This window comes from Lemur catta, chromosome 3 (genome assembly GCF_020740605.2).
Source record: "Lemur catta isolate mLemCat1 chromosome 3, mLemCat1.pri, whole genome shotgun sequence".
NCBI classification, from domain to species: domain Eukaryota; kingdom Metazoa; phylum Chordata; class Mammalia; order Primates; family Lemuridae; genus Lemur; species Lemur catta.
This window is the reverse complement of record NC_059130.1, coordinates 73,002,358-73,027,341: the sequence shown is the minus strand read 5'-3', so window position 1 is coordinate 73,027,341 and position 24,984 is coordinate 73,002,358. Positions and strand designations below refer to the sequence as shown.

Below are 24,984 nucleotides of genomic sequence, written 5' to 3'. Positions count from 1 at the left end.
CACACACTTGTGGCAGGTTGCACTTGTCTCTTTATCTCGGAAGGTGTTGCATTACTGTCTCGATGTCTATTTTTTTTAATACAATAAAAAGATTTTTATGTCATTGGGGATCGAAGGGAAAGGGTGGGGTTTGGGGGGATGGAGGGGACGAAGGAGCATGAGAGACTGGAGGACGGAAAGAAGTGGGGGAGCGGTGGAGTGAAAGCTTTCCCGGGAGTCAGGGAGGACGCTGCCGCCCTCCCCCTAACCTACACAACTCCTGCCCACACATCTCCTTTGTGTGGCACGAGAAGCTGGTGAACCCGCACTATTCTCAGTCCAGCGCTGGGCCCCCTTTAGCATCTTGCGTCCTCCTCTCCGAGTTATTAAGGATGCAGGACGTGTTTCGGATCCTACGTGGAAAGAGGGAGGCAAGCACATTAGCATTAGGGTAATGATGGCACCTTGGCTTACAGACAATTAGATTGGCTACCAGAGGTCTCTAGTCTTACTGTTTGCAGAGTCAAGAACCGGGGCGGAGGAAGGAGGGGTGTACAGATTGCCTTTTAAAATAGTGTGACTTCATAATAACGGAGATGGTTGCAAAATTGCTTCATTACACTTCTCGGCCATCAGAGCTGAATAAAGGACCTGCCTCCGCCCTCTCCTCCCATTCCTCCCTCTCTTTCTCTTCCCCACCAAGTCACAAAGCGAGCAGGTTGGGGGAGAGCGCGCAGCGCGAGGCGTTGAAGGGAAGGGGTCACTTTCACAACTCCCGGGAATTGGCGTCAAAAAGGAACCTTCTGAGTCTCCCACGTTCCTTTCGAAGTTCTCCTTCAAAAGAAATTGCAAAAAGCGGAGGGGTGGGGCTGCGAATCGGTGAGACACAGGGGTCCTCCGCCTGTTCTTTTCTATTACTTTTCCAATACACTTTCGACACATCGAATTTACCTGCAGTGGCTACTGGGTCCGCAGGTAAATATATGTGTACCTGCATATGTTGAAAGGTTGCACTCCTGGCGGATGAAAAGCAATTTTATGTGAGCATATTTTAACCTCGGTAAATTTCGAAGCACAATAGAGATTTTATAGCGTGGGCGAAAAGAGTGCATTCCAGCGAAAGCAGAACACGTGATCCCTCCAACCGGAGAGATACAGTATTAGGAACTCGATTTTCTTTGTTCCAGCCTGAGCCTATGAGATGCTCAGCATCCCGGTTGCTTAAGTCCTCTTACAAAAGGAAAAAATATATATAAAGTTGACCAGAGTAGGCAAGAATACAGGGAAAATAAGCACAGGTAGACGGACACCTGTGAAGGGCTTGAAACCTTCTCTTCTGCCATTTCTTTTTTATCGCCCACGCTCCATCCCGCCCTTCGCCCCAGCCAGCCCCCTATTTTAAAATGAGGCATTTCACCTGGGAGAGGAGGTGGAAAAGTTCTTCTGCCCCTGCACACGTGGGTTCTCCAGCGCCTCAGAACCTGCTGCGATTCGCAACAGATTATGCCACCTCCCCAGTCCAAGTGTCACGCCTCCATCCAGGAGTCGTTAAGCTGACTCTAAGGGAACCACCAGGAGATCTTTTTGCAAAAGACTTTAGAGTAGTCAATCAAGTTCCTGCTTCTTGGAAACCATTGATCTTGCAGGGTAAAGAATGAGTAGGAATGATTTTATTTTTCCTTAAGGGTCTTAGGACTAAAGTATATTGGGGGGGAGGGGTGTTTAGTGACTGCGTTTGGACTCCTTTGGTGTCTCAGGCCCGTGGAATGTCCTGAGGTCAGATTATTTATTAATTTAGTGAAGATGGAGCTTATTCCCGACCCAACATTTAGAGTTATCTGACTTGGAGACTTCTTATTTCATTTTCACTTCAGGTTTTATAATCCATCTTAATGGGTTAAAGTTTTTAAAATGTGAGCTATTTTTGTGCAATGCTGCATTGCATCATATTATACTAGTATGTGGTGGTAAGGAAAGCAAAGTCAATTTCTATGACATATTATGAGGTGAGAGTTCTTTATATACTTAAAAAAAAATTGTCCAAGAAAAGATGTGTGCTTACCATGGCAACCCTTACGTTCTACATCACTTGTCCCTGCACATATGCAGCTTCAGAATTAGAAACAACTTTCTAAAGAAACAAATCTGGTCCAATTACAGTAGCCATGTTTAATTCAGAATTTTAGGGCAGCTTTAGGTGGACATTAAAATTTTATTAACTGAAATCTTATTCCACTTTAAGCTTTAAATTTTCTAATTCCTTTATAAAATACAGAACATAAGCTTAAAGTGTTTTGTGTGTCTGTATTTTTGTTTGGTTTGGATTTTTTAAATTATAAAGATATAATTTAATATTATACATTTTTTGCTTATGTAAGTCATTAAGTATATTATCTATATGGTGTTAATTCCCAGGGGTAGTTCTTAGATCTCTCTTATTTCAGTACATGATGCATGGCAATATTTGTTATAGAAACCTGGTCTTGTTAATCATGACTTAAAACGTCCACTTTTTAGAACAGCTGAAAACTAGATGTTAGATTTTAATGAATGTATCAAAATCACACCCATTGAGAATACAATTTTATTTTCTGAATGACCATGGCCTCAATGTAAGAATGGATCATACATTCCATATTTCATATTTGAACTTCATTCCATATCTAAATTAACAGAGTACACAAAGAGTAACCAACTATTGATAAATTACCATCTGAATTATTTCTGGAGTTTTATTACATTTTCTTTCTTCACATAAATTACTTCAAATTTTTTTTGGAAAATTCTTTTTTTCAAACATATATGCTATTTATTGAGCACAACACTTATAATGCCCACATCATTAATAAAGGACATTTGGAGTATTTTCTTGTCTCCAATAACAATGACTGCTTTGCAGAGTATCATCCACATTCTTTTGTAGAGTCACGTGAATTTGTAACATGACTTTGGGGGAACTATTAATTCAGATCTGTGGCGCAGAACAGGATTTAGTTTATGACAAGCCAACTAACCACTGAGTATTTCCTACCTCCAAGGAAATATACCATTGGAGAGATTTGAGAATCTTCTGAGAACCCTGAAGTTTTCACCTTGAATCTGTTTAATCTACAGGCCACATCAGTCTTTGATAGACTTTTCAGTGTTTCCATATTAAAAATGGAATTTTAATATTAAAATAGCAATTTAAACCTGTAGTGTAGCAATTACATTCTATTTTGAAGAAGCACAAAATCAGAAAGGAAATTCATAGGTAGGTTTCACATATGTCTTAAAATACTAAATTGTGAATTTTCAATGAAAACTCAAAATTAAAAGTGGCGCTATAAATCAACAATGTTTGGAACATGGTGGCCACAAATCAATAGTATTTTTTATTTATGAGGCTTTAAACCATGTTCTGTGAATAATGTCTGGATCACTAGAAATATTGGTGTTGTATAGGAATAACTATAGGGAATTACCCTGAGATAGTGAAAGAAAAGTAAGAAACCCTTTGGTATTTCCAGAAATAAAAGTAATCTTAGGTAATATAAATTAGTCTTTTTTAATGATATAAAAGAAGTAGTAATAATTGCTAATTTGTAAATGTAGTACATATCGAATAAGACAAAATGGTACATGAAATATGATTTGGACATTTTAGAAGAGTGCAGCAAAAACAGATTTTGGTACAAATCTGTTTTTCTATGGTAATATATGTATGTGTGTGTGTGTATGTATACTTGTGTACAGTGATGGCATATTACATTTTTAAAACATCCATTTAAATAGATCAAATATATCTATTTTCTGTCTCAGGATTAAGGAATATGCTAGGAAATCCATGAGCATCACTTGTGATCTTGCTTCCCCTACCATAGTGCCTGAACTGCAATCATAATTATAATAACACCTGCCAGTTTCTAAACACCTACTGTGAATCAGGTGCTAAGCATTATTCTTACCATTTTAAAGATTAGAAAATTGAGGTTCAAAGACAGCAAGTGACATGTCTGTGTCACATAGTTGGAAAGTGATGGGCCAAAAGTTAAACCCAGATTTTCTCCTGTGCCTTTTTTCCCATACAGTGCTCTCCATGGCATAAATTGAAGTTTGTCAGTTTCAGTTGAAAATCTGTAGATCACAGAACTTTTTTCTGATGTGCAAAGAAAAGTTATGATTTTGAGCTTGATTTTTCAAAGTGATCTACACAGTTTACAATAATATACTGTATTACTTTTGTGACCATTTAATACTGATATGGAAGATATTATTGCACAATTAATTAATAACAGGAACATTTAATAACCTATTAGAATCTGTCATATAAAAGTACATAACAGAAGTTTTCAATAATGCAAGTGTTGAGTCAATAGCGGTCATGTCTTTTCTGAAACTATGACTCACTTGATAAATAAGTCTCTGAAGAAATATCACATATGCTAATTAAATTATTAATCATAATAGAAATATTATCATTGATCATTTAAAGACATATGGAAAAATTGTTAAATAAATTTAATAACTCAAAAGATTTTCTGTGTACACTCATTTTCATTATTCACTGCTTAAAATCTGTATGTAAAATATTATTTTACTTTATTACACATGAAAGAAATAGTAGTTACCAGGGATGAAGTATTGAAATTTATACTAGCATTGACATGATCTGTTTAAATATTTTAACCATAAAGTAGTTGTGTACAAAGTTTAAAGAATTAATTTATTGGCTTCTTAAAGATGTGGTTTCTTCGGTTGTGCCAGGGAATTTTTGCTCTGCATGAAGTTTAGTAAAGTTGAAAGAAAATTTAACACCAAGGGAGAGTTATACTATGCCTGAGGTAGTATCATAACACATATGTAAAGTTAAAAACAAGGGAACTGTAGAACACATGTGTAAGAGTGTGTGTGTGTGTGTGTGTGTGTGTGTGTGTGTGGTCAGATGAGGGATATAAGTAAATTTTGTGGTATTAAAGAAGTAAAGTAGTATGAGAACAAGTAAGAAGCTGTTGGTTCTAATTGTTAAAAAAGGTAGCTGACCTGAAAAAAACAAACATGCTGATAGCATAAATACTGTCACTATCATTATGAGACTTTCCTAGGTAAAAAGAGAAGATGGCATTGTGAAAAGCATAAAAACAGAGCTAACAGTAGACAATATGGGACAAATAGTTAGAAAAGAGCCGTTAGATTTAATTTACTAAGAAAAAATACAGGATTTTTATGCTATTATCATATTGAAAAAGATAAGGATGCTTTCATATAGTGGCAAAATATTTTATTGATGCCTGGCTGCATTATCAAGTTATGTGATAATGGAAGGAAAAGCAAGAAATGAACCTTGTTGATACAGTGCCCAGATATTATGAAGACATGTGTTACACCTAAAACGTGAGTAATGGACATAAAGCTAAAATATACCAGCAGAATTTAAACGATTATTGTGACACAGATGGTATAAAAATTGCAAATGATTAGAATTCTTGAGTAGTAACTGCTTAAGTGTTCTGCATCAAGCACATTCATCATTGTAGTTCTTACCACCAGTAGGCACCTTATGGAGTTATGTAGGATGGAGATGTACCTTGGACCACATATTTTGAACACTCATATCACATTGAATATTTACTGTCCAGTGTTATTATGAGTCAGTGTAATTCAAGACAGGAAAAAATTTTCTTCCCTATTTCAAGTGTGATTAATTTATTAAGACAATTATAAAAGCTATTGTAATTAAATCAAATACCTAGTTAAACTTGGACTGAGTGTTAAATATTAGTGATATCCTTAGGGTAATATTGTATTGTTGAACATTGGGCATACTGAACACATACACATACAGTGAATTGTTCTATTTCACAACACATGCACACACACATTGCTGGAATCTTACTATTTTCTGAGTTTATAACACTTCAGAGCCAGAAAGGACTTTAGAGCGTCCCATTTTGCAAAAAAGGAAACCGAGGCCCTCTAAGTTTGTTTTCTTACTCAAGGTGACCCACCTGTTAATGGCAGAAATAACAATAGAGCCAGATCTCTGGGCTCCCAATCTCTGCCAGTAACACCACACCCTTGGAACTATTGGAGTCTTTTATACCTGAGCAAAGTGAAAGAGGGAAAGGAAACTTAATCCAATAGATCCAATTAGCGTAGCCAGCCAATATGATGACACCATCCAAAGACATTTCTGTTTCATTTAATTTTGGCCTGAATTTCGCCCTGAGTTTTTATTTGACTTATATGTTTTGGACAATTGCCTTATCTTTCCACTTTGATTTGACTGTCTGGGCAGACTCTACTGCTATAAATTTTACATCTATTAAGTATTCTATTTTTAAAAAGATATCTTTATTTAAGACATATGGAATTAATTTCCATTAATCCTGAGGCATTCTAAATGTGGATACTACATCCTTTTTTAAATATTAAATTTAAAATGTTCCTTTAAATTGTTGATTTTTTTAGGATAATGCAAGCTAAATAAATATTGGATGATGAAGAAATGTTCAATTCATTTTCAATAAATGAATTCTATTCTAAATTTGCTAATTTGGTTAAGGGCCAAGCAATGAGTTTTCCTACCAAAATACAAGAATTATTTAAAGTGATATTAGGCCTTACTATAAAATTTTGCCTTAAATATTGATTAGGAAAGCATTCTAATTGGGAAAATAAAATGTGGTATAGTTGGAATTTGTAAAACAAACCGAGTTCTGTGAATTTTTTTGCATTACTAAGTTACATTTTGTTGTTGTTGTTTTGAGACAGAGTCTCACTCTGTTGCCCAGACTAGAATGCCCTGGCATCAGCCTAGCTCACAGCAATCTCAAACTCCTGGGCTCAAGCGACCCTCCTGCCTCATCCTCTTTAGTAGCTGGGACTACAGGTGTACACCACCATCCCCAAATAATTTTTTTTTCTATTCTTAGTAGTCACTGGGTCTCATTCTTGCTCAGGCTGGTCTCAAACTCTTGAGCTCAAGTGATCCTCCAGCTTTGGCCTCCCAGAGTGCTAGGATTACAGGCATGAGCTAGTGCACTCAGCCACTAAGTTACATTCTGAAGAGTCTTTTGAAATAAGCTCCTTCTTCTAAATATCTGTTCACATGGATGTTATGACTTAGTTCTTGTGTCACAGGACAAATTTGAAATTAATGGTTCTCACTTATTTTTTTTTAGTGCTAAAATTCTCAGTCCACATTATCTACAAGCTTTGTTTACTGGGAAACTTAGGGCAAGATGTTTTTTAACTCACTGACAAAACATATTAGCAACAATTATAAAACATTTTTGAAATTATGTAAATCTCTTAAAATATGTGTTATAAACAGATATAGAAATATTTATAATAAAAAATTTTGATTAAACAGATATACTTACAGTCCCATCTAATAACCCTCTTAAAAAGACAAAATAAAACTAATTAGTACAGATATAATGTTTAAAATTGAAGAGACACCATCATGAGTAAATTAGTGCATTACATATCAGCACATTAGCTATGCTTTTCATTTGTAGAATGGTTCTTATTCATGCCAGCTTTCAGTGTACTGTTCTGAGACTTGTGGGTGTGATAGAACGGAACATATTTCTGCATCTGTGAATGTAATCCCACACACCATTTTATATGACAACATCTGAATGTCCTAAGACTAAGTGTTAACAGTAAGACAAGATGTCAACCTCTAACAGTCCAGAGTTTAAATTTCCCCCCATAATAATACCTGTTTTATCTTTTATAGCACCTAATTATATACAATGAGATATTATTTAAACATGTAATATAAGGAAAAAGGGTATTTGATGTTTGTTTCCTTTTTCTGCCTTGTCATATCTAAGATTTGCTTCCTGCAGACAAAAAGCAAGCCACCAAAAATTAAACACAGTAGACACCAAAGTGGGATATAAACAAAGGGGCCTGGGTGCAAAGACGATGTGCTTTTTTTGTACTATGGTACAGGAAGAAACAACTAAAACTGCTATGTATGTTTATTTTACATATAAAAATAATAAAGTAGACAAGCTTTATTAAGAGTTAATATGTGGATTTACAGAATCACATTCTATATTGAAATCGGGTATATGCTCATTTATGAAAATATAGTGTATTAGAAAAACTAGAAAGATTACAGATAATTAAGAAAGTATTTATGTGTTGGTGAGTAAAAATGTTAGAACAAGATTGGTATCAACAGTGTTTAAGGCCTGCTTTTCTTAAATATAAATGTATGTATGTCAATCTCTTAGTCCCAGGAACTCTCTATTTATACATCCTACCCTAAATACACTCTCTGACCGAGACCAAGGGCGCTTGTCTTCTGTAGCAACTTGCAAAGCATATATCTTCTCTACCATTTATTAATCACTGTAAATTCATCTCTGAAGACATGGTGTCATGGTGATTGCTAACTGAATAATATGCTAGTTTCTCTACAATCAGTCTTAGGGATGCAGTAGTCACTCCTTTTGTTCCTACATGTGACCAAGACAGCCCCAAACCTTAAGGGTATATCTCTTCTTTGAATGTGTAAAGTTCTCGTAATTTTTAGAAAGGGATATGTTCTTAATTTCCTTCCCCCTTTTCCTGGTAGAATGTTTTTGTATGATCATGTGTGAAAAATAGATAGAAATGCAGAAAAGAGAAAGTTGCATTTGGGTTCTGGGAATATGGATGAATACTTTCTTGTTTTAAATGTCACTTAATGGTATTAATATTATTGTTTAACAATGGATGAAATGGTATATTTTTAGTATAGAAAACAGAAATTTTATTGAGGGCCAGGGGTTATAGTCTGATGAGCCCACATTATGAAAAGTAATATAATAGCTTCTAGTATTTCCATTAAAAAGGAAGGCAGCAAAAAGCCCTGGATGCCACGTGAGTTTTGCACTCTCCCCTTCTGGATGTGAGTCAGTGAGAAATTTACCCCTAAACTGAGTAAAGATCACTGTTAAGATGGTAAATTCTTTTTAGAGTGCTTAGCTGAATTAAAATATATTGAATATGAATACAGTTTAATGAAACTTCAGAACTTCTTGATTATATTGTCTACATATCTCTTTTTAAAAAATGATCAAAACTTTGAATTGTATGATTTTTGTGATCATCCAAGGATCACTTTAAATTGGTCTTCTTAGAATGCTTCAGTATATGGGCCACTCATTCCTAGAATTATTGTTTAAATAATTGTTTGTTTAAGTGACTGTCTCCAAAACCAGCACATATGTAAGGACTCATTTGATTTTTTTATCCCTAGAAAACTAGCTCACAGCCTAGTGCAGAAAAAAATATGCACGTTGTGTGAATGAATGATTGATTGAAAGAATGAATGGTTTCACCTATACTTCTGAATCCCTCTAAGTGACTCTTACAGCCATTAGGGCAGTTCTCATTTTCTTCTCTTCCCTTTTGAAGAACATCATAGGATTGTAGTTCCCAGCCCCTATATCAAGTCAGACACAGCCATGTGACTTGCTTTGGCCAATGCAATGGGAGCAAAGAGTGAGGAGTTTCTCTTCTGAGTAGAAGTGTTTATGACCCAGTGCACTATTTGCTCTTTCCCTGATGTAGCAATAGAGGAAGCATATGCCATGATGGAGCCTCTATCAGCCTGGTACCTGAACAACTACACTAAATGCAGCCCTCCCTACACACATGCATTTGACATGTAATGGGAGCAAGAAATATAGTACTATTAGAAATATAGATTTGAGGAGTTGTTTTTTACTAGAGAATAACCTACTCTTCCCTGCCTCTTAAATTTATTGAATTTGAGAGACAAATTGAAATTCTAGTGAAAGTAGACTATTGAAGTTCAGTTCATGGTATCACAACTCTAGAAATGTTATATGAGCATGCTTCTAATTTAGATCCTTAATATAAATATATATATATTATGACTAATTAAGGTTATAATTTTTAACAAAGCTATTAGTTAAAAGATAATATTTTATAGATAAAAAGATCAATCCATTTGGGAAACTTTTATAGGTTTTAAGCACTTTTACTTTCTCAATTTGTAAGTTTGTGCACAAGCATATTTTGATACACCAAAAGTCTCCAAACTATGCTACTGTTCTTGTACAATTCAGTAATGGCTCCTCTGATTTTTAAACACATCAAAGAAACCAGGGTAATATATATTTTCTTATTCTATATGCTGTTTGGACAATCTTTATAACAAAAAAATCTACCATATCTGTAGGAATCTGCAACTTTTTCTCTGTTGAATAAATTTTACTCAAGTTCTTACATGTATTCATTCATTCTAAAAATTTATTGTGCTACTACTTTGTGCCATGACTTGTGCTAGGCATGGCTGAGTACAAATGTGGCCCCTGATTCTATGGGGATTACAGTCTAATGCAATAGACCTTAAACAAATAATCATTCTAGGGATATATAATTAAAATGTATGATAAAAGCTAAGAAGGAGAAAAGCAAGCTACTGAGAGTAAATATGATAAGGATCTGAAGAGGAGAAGTAGCATCTCTGATGAAGTAGCTATTTCAATAAGACCCCTAAGATGACAGGATTTAGCCAGGCAAAGAAGCAGGCAGAAGAATTCCAGGCAGGGCAAATGGCAAATGCAAAAACCCTAAATCGGGTGTATGGAAGGGCAGTGTGATTGGAAAGAGGTTAGTGTGGCTGGATATCAAGAGCAGGGGGAGATTGGCATGATATGAAAAGCCAGACATCTATTGACATATTGACCAGGTTAAGAATTTAAGATATTTATCGTACATTCTATGTAAAGTCATTAAGCATTTTTTCAAAATATTCAATTAACTTTTTATTTATTTTTTTAAGATAGGATCTCATTCTGTTGTCCCAGCCAGAGTGCAGTGGTGTCATCATAGCTCACTGCAACCTCAAACTCCTGGGCTCAAGCTATCCTCCTGCCTCAGCCTCCTAAGTAGCTGAGACTATAAGCATATGCCACCATGACTGGCCAAGTTTTCTATTTTTTGTAGAGTTGGGGTTCACTCTTGCCCAGGCTAGTCTCAAACTCCTGAGTTTAAGCAATCCTCCAGCCTGGGCCTCCCAGAGTGCTAGGATTACAGGTGTGAGCCACTACACTGGGACTCATTAAGCATTTTTAAACAGAAGAGTGGTGTGAACTAATTGACATTTTTAAATGATCATTTGGCCTGCTATGTTTACAATGCATAGAGGAAGGCAAGAGTAAAAGTAGGGATTCTTAAATTAGGAAATTAGGTGCTGTTTACATTAGGCTACGCTAGGCAAGAGATTAAGTTATCTTGGGCTAGAATTTTGGTAGTAGAAATGGAAGAGGTAGATGGAACTTAAATACATTTTATAGAACCTATTGGATTGATTTTGTAGAATCAAATTGAATTGATAGTGGGAGAAGGCTAGTGAGAGGAAGTGTGGTATTAAGGATTATTCCAAGATACCTGGCATGAGAAACTGGATACATAGTGGTATCTGTTGAGTAGAGAATCCAGAGAGAGAACTAGTCTATTTAAGTATTAGAACATCAACACTAATTTGAAGGAAACCAAATAACTGGCTGACATATTGAAGAAGCATGAATCAGAGCATCAATTTATAAAAATAAACACTTATCCTTGTATAAAATTATTGAATACTTTTGTGGGGAAAATAATTAAAGCCTCTTTTTAAGAAAACAAAAGTTTTCCAATAAATAAAAATTAGGGATGCAGTCGAGTGACTCACTTTATATTGCTATCTTGGTTTATTTTAATTATTCCTTGGCATGCAAAGAAAAAATAACTTTATACCCATTCTTTCTGAATACTAATTTCTCCCACCTTTTCCCATTATGCTTTACAGTTTGGAAAGAACAGATCACTCCTGGTCTTTTTATATTTCATTTCCTAAGATAATAAGAAGGCTGTAAAAAATTGGTAAAGTTTGTTTTAAGCAACTCACCTCAAACCCTTCCTAGCCTCCTGCAGGAATGTAGCCACCAAGGGATCCATACTGTGGAATTCTCTGGGAAAAACTACACCTATTTGCAATTTGCCCCATATGTGGTCTCTTTCCTAGCGCTCTTTCTCTTTAAAATTTTTTACAGCTGAGTTTTGTCAGTTAAGACATTCCGTAAATTGCTGCTCAGAGAGTACATACATAAATAAAAGGATAATTTTTTATTCATGGATACATTATTTAGCAATATATCCCATAAAAAAGTATCTACAATTCAGTGGCTTAACTGAGTAAGATAGTTATTTTTTCTTCCACTTAGCTCTTGCAGTGGTAACTGCAATCCCAAAACATCTGACTCTACTCAGCTTCGTCCACCTAGTCTTTACTCCAGGATCCAGGCCAAAGGAGCAGCCCTCATTTGGGATATGTTGTTCTCCTGGAAGATAGCTGAAGCAAGAAGCCAAACTGACCACCTAAAGTTCAATGAGAGCTTCTGCTCACACACAGAGTATTTTATGTCCATTCACTTTCCAGTGGCCAAAGCAAGTCACATAACCAAGCATAGCATGGCAAGGAAACAAATAGTTAAGCATCCACACTTGTATAAAGGCTTAGTGATCCCTTTAGGAACTCTGACTCTTTCCGAATCTTTATCTACCTCTAGGGTAGCGGTTTAGCATTTATACTTTGAAAGATATTTTTTCCATCTTAACATAACTGCCTCTAAGTGGACTGGCACCAAAGAAATAGCCATAGTGAATACTAACTGTTTAGTTCCCTGAGTCTCTTTCTTGTCTTTTGTATCCTGGCCAGCATGCAGATCTGTTTAATGCAGTTGTACTTATGAATAGATTTTGATTTTTTATTCTTTGATTAAGTTGAAATGTATTTTATAAATTTATCAAGTAAATTACCTTTGCTATGTCCTATTTCCCTAGGTTATGGGGCTTTTAGAAAAAATACCATTCATCTTGAAATTTAGATTGATAGTAATTTAGTTTTAGCTTGGGGAAACAGAATTTATCTTTCAAGCATTGAAGCTTAGTTATGAAATAAAATTTTATTTTTTCTATTAAAATCTGGAGAATGTGTGGAATGTTTTGGATTTTAGGAATGGAAATACTTTGAAACTCTTAAGATAACTATCAATTCATAGAGCCTAAAATTCCTTTTAATGTTCAAAACCTTATATATTTTACTTTTGTTCAGATCTACGGAACCTAAAACTTTGGGTTATAACAATTACTTATTGAATGAATCATATTTTCACAAATAAATTTTTTGCTTTGTTAATAAGTGAAATCATTAAAATTGGGAGCATTTCTAATTAGTTAAATTCTTTGGAAGTAAATAGATTGGATCATTCATGTTTCTACTTCCATAAGTGTTCTTTTGAAACCAGTTGGACTCCTACTTTGAAGGGTAACACAATCACCACTAAACCAGTGGTTTTCAAACATTTTTTTTTAAATTATGGAATTCTTTTATCAAATGAAATATTACGAAGAACTCCAATACGTAAAATGGAAACAAGAGTGCTGTGTTTAAAATGACTATGTTTCATGTTCAAGAATTGTCATGCCAATGTATAATTATTTTATAATTTCTCACTTCCTTTTAAACAGAGAAATAGCTTGCCCCCAATTGGGGAAATTATATAAAAATATAGGCATTATTTGTTATTTTCAGCTACAGATTACCAACAAACTTGGGGTTGAGCAAAGTCATTTGAATTGTTTTATGAGTACAAATAGGGTTGTATTGCATTCACTCTCAATTTTTTTTTCTTTGATTGACAAAGGGTGATATTATCCACACAAAGACTCTCAGAAGGGTTCATTTTATCACACCAATTATCAGTATGTATGCCAGCCCTCTCTAAGACAGAAAAGTATTTGGGACTGCCAGTTCTGCTTCTTAATGAATATCTTCTGTGCCCTCCTAAATAGGCAAAATGGCAGAGAAAACACAACTCCAGGGTAATCTAAGGCAGATGAAAAGACTCATTTTGATGAATATGGCTCATTAGGATGGCTTTGGGTTTTGTACTTGTCAGGGCTTGGAATCCTTTACATCTCTCATCCTAAACATCTTATTGAGATTGGCTACATTTTTTGCGAATGTGGACTCCAGGGTGATCAGCAAAAAAACCGTTTCAGAGGCAAAGGTGGGCAGAATTCTATTTCTCTATTAACCCGTAAGACAGAAATATTTAAGGGTATTTAAGAGGCCTTCTATTTTGGAAGATGTGAATTTTTATTACTTTGTATTGCCTAACCTACATTATACTTTTGCTATCTGCTACTTTGGCCTTAAAGTTTTTGTTTTAACAAATATCTGTCAAAATTATATTTTGCTGGCATCTGTTTTAGTGGCATGCATAGTTGAATTGCAGTAAGATCAAAGATATTAATGTGAGTTTAAATTTTTTTCTCTTACTTTCTAGCTAGGTGACCTTAGGAAAATTATTTTAACTCTATACATTATAATGTACTCATCCTTGAAGTGAACATAATAATACTCATCTCACATAAATGTTGTGATGATTAAATAATCTAGTTAAGAAAAACAATCTGGTACACTATTACCTTAAGGATACTTTAGATATGCAAATTTAATCACCTTACCCCCCTCTCCAATTAAAACAATTTATTGATTTACTATTTCTTTTTGGATAAAAACCAAAATTCATAATTTTTACTACAAATCCCCCAGTCCACCTATTATCTACACTCCAGCTTCACTTTCTGTAGTTCCAAAATGCTGGTGTTCTTTCAGCCTTGAAAAGCCTTTGTTTCCTACAACCTCAGGTCCTTTACATATGTTGTTCTTGTTAACTGCTCTTTTTACCTGGTTAACTCCCATTTTATCTACCTATTTCAACCGAGTGATCACTTCCTGGGAGAAGCCTCTGCTATCATCTTCTCTTTTGACACCATACGTATAGCAGAATTCTATACACTGTTCCATACACGTTCGCTGAGTGTAAACTGCTATACTGATCCACAGATGTATCATTCTGATTCTTTGAAATGCTTTATCTCAAACAAACATTTACAAAACTACTTCAAAATGAATTTATATACAAATGGAAGGAGAAGAAACAAGGTAATATTTATTGGAGACCTACCATCATTTCAGGAACTCATCTAGCCGTGATATACATAATCCTCACCAACTCTGTGAGCAAATAAGACTTTTGGGAAAAGACTAAAATATATAGTCATTAAAGGTATTTTGTGCAGATTCAAATGGAGAAGAGATGCATGTACAATTTAAGGATGAAAAAAGTATATTTCTCTTTTGCTGAAAAGCTAGATAATTACAGAAAATTTTTATTACATCAGGAAGGTTCCATGTTGTAGGATATTCTAATGTTTTTTTACCATTTGCATAGATCAGGCTAAATAAAATTTAAAACTTTTAAAAATATGATATATAATAAATATCTTGCACATAGTGTAATATATTTATAAATTGAGTCACTATTATGAAAATAATTCCCATTATGTATGGAAGTATCTATGATGCTAATAGTCATTTGCAACATAAACACAAAAAGAGAAACTTTGAAAGAGGCTGCAGATGTCAAAAATAAGTTGTGGGCTATCACTGTAAACATTTCCTGGAAACACAATACGTGATAAAACACTTGCAACCAGTTAAATGTGGGCCACTGACCTTGTCAGAATGACACAGGCAGCCACCGATGAGCTCAGAAAGAACTACATAAACTATAACCAAGAAATATATCCTTCTAAGATTTTTAATTAGTAAACTGTTCTGTTGTTTATCTTAAACGTTGTACAAGATAATGCCTTTGGTTCCCTTATACCGCAGATGAACATCAGCTACTAAAAATCTTGCTACAAAAATGATTCTCAGAATGGAGGGACTACAGATTCCTGTACAAATCTGTAAAGAATGAAGGTTTATTGTGGACTTAAATCTACTATTGTTAAATAGTGGAGGTCCTAAGAGCTGGTCTGACACTCAGCCAACTTTACTATCTCCAGTTATGTTGGAGGATCAATCAAAATGCCAAAATAAAATTAATTGATTTAAATTTTTGTCCATTTAAAATATTGACCTGCTCAAAAGGTTTTTCTTTCCTTTTCCCTCCTTCCCTATGTGTAAGAACTTAAACATTATTGTAATTGGTCTCTCTGACTTTAATCTCCCTCACCCATCTGTCAAATTAATTTTTGCAAATGCCTTCTTTGCAGAATTAATTTTCCTTTTCAGAGATCCCCAATAGTTTACCCCAGCTTATAAAAAGTCTCAATTTCTTAAATTGACCTTCACAAGCCTTCAAATTCTACTTATAACGTTCTCAAACTTATTCTCCGCTCCTTCTTTATACAAATGTTACACTTCATGTACACTGAGCTGAGTTCTCCAAAGAGACCTTGTATTATATATTCATTCCAAAGAGACATTGTGTTGCAGTGGGCAGGACGCTCACTGGGGAGACCCATGCATATCCGGTTCTATTGTTCACCAGTAAGCTATAAGTTTTTAAGCCAAACACATCCTCTGTTCCCCTCTAATCTTCAGTTTCCTCTTCTGTAAAAAAGGAATAACTGCAATCATAATTATAAGCTCTCTCATAGGATTGCTTTGAAGATGACATAAAATAATATGTACAAAGCAACAAGTAAGGATTCTAGTTGGGAATTAATAAATGCTAGACCCCATACCACTTGCATTATTGAATTCTTACTTCCTGTAAAAGTGCTAGTGAATTTCGCAAGGTCACAGTGAAATATATGTCCTATTGAATATAAAGGCAAAATGTAAAGAGAAACAGTGTAGAATTTGTGGTCAGGAGCAGGGACTTCAGCTTCAGCTTGTTCTGGAACAGGCTCCAGCTCTGCCTGTCCCCAGATGTGAGATGATGGACAAGTTAGCCTCTGCAAACCTCGGTTTCCTGACCGCAAAACGTACAAAGTCATCCTGTTCTGATAGGATACTCAGGGGGAAGATTCAATGAGCTATTGCACACCATTTCCTTAAAATAATTTCAGTAACTCTCCATAACTGTTATTTATTATTATTAAAAATGAAATTAGTCTTTTCAGTTTAGTAGATACCAATATAGATTTTTTAATTGAGCTATTAATGTAAAAAAGGCATTTTATGTAACTTTATTCTTGGCATTTTGAGTGTTATTTAAAGATGTAATACTTGTTCTTTATTTCCCTAAAATATTGTTCTTTGTCCATTGCTAAGCAACAAAATATAAGATCCTAAGAAGTTACTTTTATTGTTAAACTTTGGATTTTCTGTTCTCTGAATTCTGAGGAACAGTATAGAATTTAGGTGAGTCTAGTAACTCCCAACATGTTCATTCTATTTTCACAACAGTATCTAAATAATGTCATTTATAGGAGGAATTATTTTCTTGCGTTCAGAAATATATATATGAAGAAATATATTATGAAGAAATACACTGTACATGTTTGTATTTCTACATGTATGTTCTCCTGGGATATTTTTAAGTATGCAAATGGTAAAATATGGTGTAATATGATCAATCTAGTATTTTAGTGATAATGTAAATTATCAGTAAATGAAGAAAGACATTTAAAAAAATGTCTTCCTTCTTAAATTACTCCTCTTGGATTATTGTGTATATTACGTACTCATCCCAACTTAAACTCTACTACTCTCCTCCCTTTAGCATATGCTTTTTGTTCTCACATTATGAGCTCTAATTCCTGAACAGTTTTCAAATTTCTTTTCCCTCCATGTTCCCACTATTGCTCCCCCAGTTCAGGATTTCTTTGTTTCCTCTGCCCTCCTCCAGTGGCCCCTGCCTGGCCCTCACTGACCCTTCCCATCCTCTGGACTCTTTGTCCTCCAATCTGTGGGGCTCTCTGCCATTATGAAATACAGGCCTATGTAGGACACTTCTGATTCAACCACCGCTGACTCCTTGTCCCCAAACTCTTTGACCTGGATTATGTATGCACGTAGTGATTCCACTCTCACCCTGTGCATTCATTCAATATTCTGGCCACACTGAGCTATTAGGAGCTCTAAAAATATACTCTTGTTATTTGCCAAAAATACTAACGAACTCCTTCTACTCATTCTTTAGATTGTAGTTCCAAATGTCACTTTCTCCATGAAGCCTTTCTATATTTTCCTTCTTCTTCCATCCCAGGGAAAGTTAATGGTGTTTTCCTCTGTGTTTTGAAAGTAATTTACATATATCCCTACTGTAAGAGTAATTATGTTATACAGAATGTCCCAGAAGTCGCCATACATTAAGGAAAATGGGAAATTGTAGCTAAATGTATCTTTATTTACCAAATATTCATTATAAAATTTTACAAAATTTTTCCTTTGTATGGAGACTTTTAGGACACTCTGTATTTTAATTTTTTATGTGTTTATCTTTTGCAATAGAATGTTCATTATGTTATCAGAAATAACACCTTTTTTCTTTTTTTGGTGAACCCATCTCTTAGCACATGGTACCTATTCAATAAACATCTAAGGAATAATGAATAGCAAAAAAAACAAAATGAATGAACCAGATATGAAATTAACAACTAACCTGTATATACATATTGCTTACTCAGAGGTGTAATGTGATCAGGCCTTTATTCTAAATTATCTATTTCTTCTTACTGTTAGATGCATATGAAAGAGTATACTAAAAATTTAATTTTATAAATTGAATATATAAACATTAACTGAAATAAAACTAATGTAGAAGAGAGGAGAGAGTATGAGCTTTGGCATGGTAAAACCTAGATTTGGATTCTAGCTGTACCAAGTAAAAGTGAGGAAATTTGAACAGGCTGTATAAATCTTATAAGCCTTAGATTTTTCATCTGTGTAAAGAAAATAATGATATTAATATCTATTTTAGCAGTTAGTCATAAGAATCAAATGAGATAAATAAATGGAAATGTTTCATAAACTATTAAAGACTAGATGTTTTTAATATAATATTCTAATAGGTTTAAATTTATAGGAACTATCTCAATCTCTGATGTGCCAAAATATAACTTTCAAAATCTATAACTGATACCAAGGTATCTCACAGGCATCATTTTTGTACTTTCTAAATTTGCATTTCCTTGAAAAATGTATCAAGCTGCTTTTTGTCTGAAACAGTGTGTTCTTCCTCTTTCCATTTTGTTCATGTTGCTGCTGCTGCTGTCTGTGTGTGCGTGTGTGTGCCACGCTGTGTTGGAGGCACCTAGTCCCCGTGCCAACACTCTGTAGGTGTCCAACCACTGCATCAACTGCCCTCACCACAATTGTCCTTAAAGTTTCTGTACATCCCACCAGGACCACTAATCACTCAGGTCTTATATTTTATGTTCTCCTTATCCCAACTCCCCATCCTTTCAGATCCACTCACACTTTCAGCACTTCATGCTCAGCTCAGGAATTTTTAACTCAAAAATTTTCACATTTCACTGGGGTATGAAGAATCTGCTGGCATATGTGTCCTCAGGCCCATGTCTGTCGACACTTCCCTTGGGCTCCTAGACGGACACCTTGTTGCTCAGACTAATTATGGGTCCAGTGTGTTCTAAGGAGGCTTGCAGGCTTCCAGGGTTATATTTTGGGAAGAGAAGCACAAGACTCAAATAAGAGATGCCATTAAAGCTATTGGGACATTTCTGCGACACTCACCCTGAACTTTTAATGCTAATGATGTGTCTATTAGTAGACACTCACTGGTATCCATACTATATTATAGTTTTGTTTACTTTGAATCATTCATTCTTCCTATATGGTGAAATACTTGTTTGCTTTGTGGTGGGAAGTCAGAAACTAAATCAAGCCTCTTGTACTCTGTGGCCGATAGTCACAATCTATGCCTATTTCTTCTAGCTTGATACTTAATATCCAATTTTCAAATTTCAAGAAAAAGCTCTCTCTCTCTTCACCTCCTCTCTCTCTCTCTTTCCCCCTCCTCTCTCTCTCTTTCCCTCCTCTTTCAGCAAATGTTTGAGCAATACCTTCTTTGTTCTGTCTTCACATTTGTAAGGGACACACAGGATATAGGGAGAAAATATAGGAAAGAATATTATCTATGCAATGCAGCCAAATATTATTTTCTCATAATATCATTAGTATAATCACCTGCAATTTAGAGATTCTACTGTTTCTTTAAATAAGCTACTGATTCTATCCTAAAATTTCCCAGAAAGATAGATAACAAATTTGATTGCTTGTCCTGTGTTTCAACTATATTATAAATTGAAGACAGGAACTATGCTCAAGTTTTCTCATCTATAAACTGGAGCTAATAATGTCTATTTCATCAGGTTATTGGTATTAAATGTGATCATGTAAATAGAATACCTGATAAATTCCTAGCATGTGGTAGAGGCTCAATAAAGTTAAATTGTTACTCTTTCTCTCATATTGTTGTGTTGTATTCTCCATAGCCCTCAAAAGAGTTGGCAACCAGGATCGGCAAAGTCTAATAATAGTAATGATAAATGCAACAGCTCACAATTATTGCTTTGTCATCCAGCTGTGGTAGCCTTTGCAGAAGCCAAAGACTATGTATATTCTGTGTTAAGGAAGCCCTACTGTACTCCAAAAGTTGTCAGCAACAGTGAGGATTGGAAAGCCTCACTTTTCATGTCTTTAGAGAATTTAAGAGGTAGTAGGTACCGTGTTCTAGGTTTCTAACTTGGTGTGTGTAACTAACACAATACCAGCCATGGATTAATTGCATCTGCCTATATTGTCTTGTTAAACTATTAGGTAATGTCCAGTTCTAGCCAGTTCTAGTCCAGGTTTAATATCAAATATGAGCTATAGACATCAAAAATACATACATGATATAATATTTGTGGAAATTTAGTCTCTCTGATTTCTGTTATTCTCACAGAGGTGTAAGAATTGAGAGAGAATAAATATGAAAAAACTTTTAAAAAAATATAAGATGCTATTAAATATCATAGACATTATTAATATTATTGCATTAAGAAGTAGTTAGAAACTAAATCCATTTTGCTTAAATATAGGAAACCTTGGTCATACATAAATTGAAGTTTAATCTTCAATAAATGAGGATGATAGTGATTAATTGAAATGGGAAAATAAATTCTTAAAAAACAGGCTGGGCGTGGTGGCTCATGCCTGTAATCCTAGCACTCTGGGAGGCCAAGGCGGGCGAATCGTTTGAGCTCAGGAGTCTAAGACCAGCCTGAGCAAGAGTGAGACCTCGTCTCTACTATAAATAGAAAGATATTAGCCAAACAACTAAAAATAAAAAAAATTAGCCAGGCATGGTGGCACATGCCTGTAGTCCCAGCTACACAGGAGGCTGAGGCAGAAGGATCGCTTGAGCCCAGGAATTTGAGGTTGCTGTGAGCTAGGCTGATGCCATGGCACTCTAGCCCAGGCAACAGAGTGAGACTCTGTCTCAAAAAAAAAAAAAAAAAAATTCTTAAAAAACCTATGAAAATAGTAGGATGCAATCATTGATCATTGATTCTGGATAACTTACCAGAGAAAGATGCTGTACCCAGCCAATTATAGGAGTTTATTTGCTATATCTCTTGAAACTTTTTAGATTTCCTCAAAATATATGGGCAGAAAAAAATAGTGATGATCAATGCCAAAGATGGTAGGTTTAATTACTAAGGAAGAGCTTCCACTATATGTGTGTGTGTATGTATATGTATATACATATATATATATGTGTGTGTGTATATATATATATATATATATATATATGTATATTGGTTCCATTAGTTCACATCAGTATCTAAGGTTTCTGAGAAAATTTTATCTTTCTACTTCATAAAAAGGCTGGAGGATAAGAAGCTATTTGGCAGAACAGTGGTTTCCTCATATATGTCAAGAGGAAAAATCTCTCTAACCAGTGAACATAAATCATACATGCTTTTAAGTAAGGCCATATGATTCTCAAATAATCTCCCTATAGAAAACCATAGTAAAAACAATAGCTTCCGTGATGGATTTACTCTAAGGGCATTTATAATTTGGATCTTTAGCGTTTTGACAACTCTATGATTCCGTAGTTTTTCATAACCCAATATCACCAAGATAAATATTTTTATTTTTCTGTATTATCTGGAAATTCACCAGAAATCTAATCTGTGACTCAGGATTGATGATCAGGTGAATACTTACCTATCCATTTCTTTATCCAATTAGAATAAATAGGAAGCAGATGAAGCAAGGAATGGCCATTTTTCATTCTTATTAATAAGGCATTAGCAAGATTATCACATCCATCTATAGAATATCTCTTTAAGGCTGGTCTACCGTTTTACCCTAGAAATACAGAAACTTTTTCCCTCTCTGTCTTTATTCTCATTCCCTCTTTTATTTCCTCTTTCATTTTTTCTCCTTTTTGCCTTGTAAACGCTGATACAAAAATATATATCTATTTATGTTCCCCATGTGCAAGGCACTATGTCAAATGTTAAGGATGGACTTAATCTCTTTTGTCGCTCACCTTGTAGTTTACAGGGAAATAAAGGCAATTACATTACTTTGTGCTGCATGCTATAGGGTAACGTAGGCTATCTTGTCTCTCTTACATTCTCTTTCATCTCTCCACTCCCTCATGCACACACACACGCCCCCACACCACAACACATGTACCATATCTCCTCAGTTTGTATAAAGGAGCAGATGTCCCAATTAAATGAAAGTTTTAAATGAAATTAAATCATCACGTAAAATCTGCTGATTCGAAAGAACATAAGAACTGTTCCCGAAAAGGATCAAGAATCAAAAATCTAAGAAGATTGTATTGTAATTCAGATAAACAAAAGAATAAAAAAAGCAAAAGAAAGAAAGTAACTTTTTTTACCCCCCAAATTTGACTTTTTGGAAACACTTGAGCATTTTCATAACTTTTGAATTTTAAGTCATCGTATTATAACTATACCTAATGCTAGCAAAACACCACTGTAAATTTTCTATCTGGAGAGTGAAGATTGCCTGATTTGAGTTCAAGACTAAATTTATGGCAGTTTTCTGTCTACTAAGGTTTTTGCTAAAACATAGCTGAGCATTTAGTGGCAATTGTGGAATTTAAGAACTTACCTTAGGACTAGGAATGCCAAGCATCTTACTTTTAGACTTAACAATAACAGGTAAAATTATCATTTATCAAGCATATTTCAGTAAGTGCCTGGCATGTATTTAAGCTTTACAACATCTCTGGGGTAAATAAAAATTTATATTCCTAATTTTACAAATAAGGAAAGTTCACATGAGTTATTGGAGAAGATGAATCATTTTCTTGAGGTCTTAAGAGGTAAAGCTAGGATCCAGGCCTGGAAATCCTGACACTATAATGCTACCTTTTAATGCCTCAAAGGTTTTAGTTTTTTCTTTTTATATAAATATCTCAAACACACACATAATGCAAGTTTATCCCTCACTTATTATAAGAATTCAAATATAGCTGATCGTGGCCAGGCAGCTCACCTCCAAACAAATATTTCTATTTAATATTTGTTCTAGTCTATATATAGATTTTTCAGAGAATCATTTGTTTTTCAGAAAATTAAATTTGTTTGAATTTGTAGTGTGTAACATGGAAGACAGGCTGAGTAATGAGGCATAAAAAATGAGCATTCTGTAATTTGGATTATTTAGAAATTTGATTATTCTTAGAATTACATTCATTGAGAAATAAATACTCATATTGTATTACAAGCAAATTATTGAAAACTAAAGTAAGATCATGAAAAACTCATGTAAAACTTGGATTATTGTTAAAATCCAAGTGATTTTAACAATAAAACTATATTTGGACATCAAACACATACTTTCTCTTGTTTTACATTGTTTTTACATTGTTTTGCTTTTAGATACAATTCATAAGTGGTTGAAGGGATTTTTTAAATTTATTATTAAGCAAATAGACATTTGATAAATATTCTCTGATTTTCAAAAAATGTATGTACAGTTTAGAATATATATAAACTGTATTGATGGATTATAGTTTATATACTAAAAAGGATTTTTTCTTAACTTTAATATCCACTTGTTTTTAGATGTTCTTTCTTTGTAAAGCCAAATTGCAACAATATCTAAGAACATTTTAAAACTTTACAAAACATAGCGGTTTTCATTTCTCACATATCCTTCTTTTACTTACCTTTTAAGTATACACATTTATGGTTGAAACCAGAAACTGGGCATGCTTTTCATGTTTTCTCATTTAAACATTATTTTGTAAGGCAAGTGTTCAGAGCACAGGCCTTGTGGTCAGGTGAACCTGACCTGAGTTTGAATCTGTGTTTGCTTATTTCCCATCTGTGCAAGCAGAGGCTGGAGACGTCTTACAGCCATGAACACACACAACCGAGCCTCAGTCTCCAAACATGACCTATGCCAGGCAATGTCTCCATTCCCTTTGCTACTCATGAGCTGGGTGACCTTGGGAAATTTTCTTAATTTTCTGCAGCTAAATTTTTTCCCTTCTAAAATGGGCATAACATTTCTTACTGTAAAGGATTGTGATTGTTAAACGAAAGAATCTATAAAGTATCTAATATAGTAAACTCAATAAGCAGTAGGAGATATTAAAATGTATAATTTTTATTGTCTGTAACATTCTATGAAGTTGATATATCATGTAAACATCCAGTGTATGACATCTAGACTTTATAGATGTTTTCCCCATTACAATAATGTCCAAATTACATCTTTGTGTACACAATTCTTTATCCCCTTATTGACTAAACTCACTGAAATAATTTGTTAGAAGTAAAACTATGTTATGATAGATTACGAACAGTTTTTTTACTTTTTATGTATACCATCAAGTTATTTTCCAAAAGAATTATACTAATTTTTGGCACTTACCATGACCACTTTTATTTGGCAAGCATTCCAGGATATAAACAGTCAATAAGTGTTCTCATGATCTCTTTTTCAAAGTAGCCCCTAGGAAGGCTCTCCTCTGATGCTAATGATTCTGTTCCGGCTCCTAACCATTCTGAAATGCCTTTAGAATTACTTTTACACGTCTTTTGTGGCTGGATATTGAATTCTTCCTCTCCTCTCATCCCTATATCCTATCCTAAATCCTGTCCAGACTCTATCCATAGAGACTTTCATGCTCACACTGT

General features: G+C 34.5%; 1 protein-coding gene across 3 annotated transcripts in view; it reads left to right on the top strand.

The window, feature by feature from the left end:
* Positions 1-24,984, top strand: part of LRRC7 (leucine rich repeat containing 7) — a 496,095-nt gene that overhangs the window by 1,916 nt on the left and 469,195 nt on the right. The window contains exon 1 of one of the 3 annotated variants that reach the window (XM_045547768.1): positions 266-430. The exons of the other annotated variants lie outside the window; for them this stretch is intronic. Coding sequence (XP_045403724.1) covers positions 372-430 — 59 coding nt within the window. The 5' untranslated portion in view covers positions 266-371. Of the gene's footprint in view, positions 1-265; positions 431-24,984 lie in introns of those variants that run through there. 3 annotated transcript variants of the gene reach the window in all.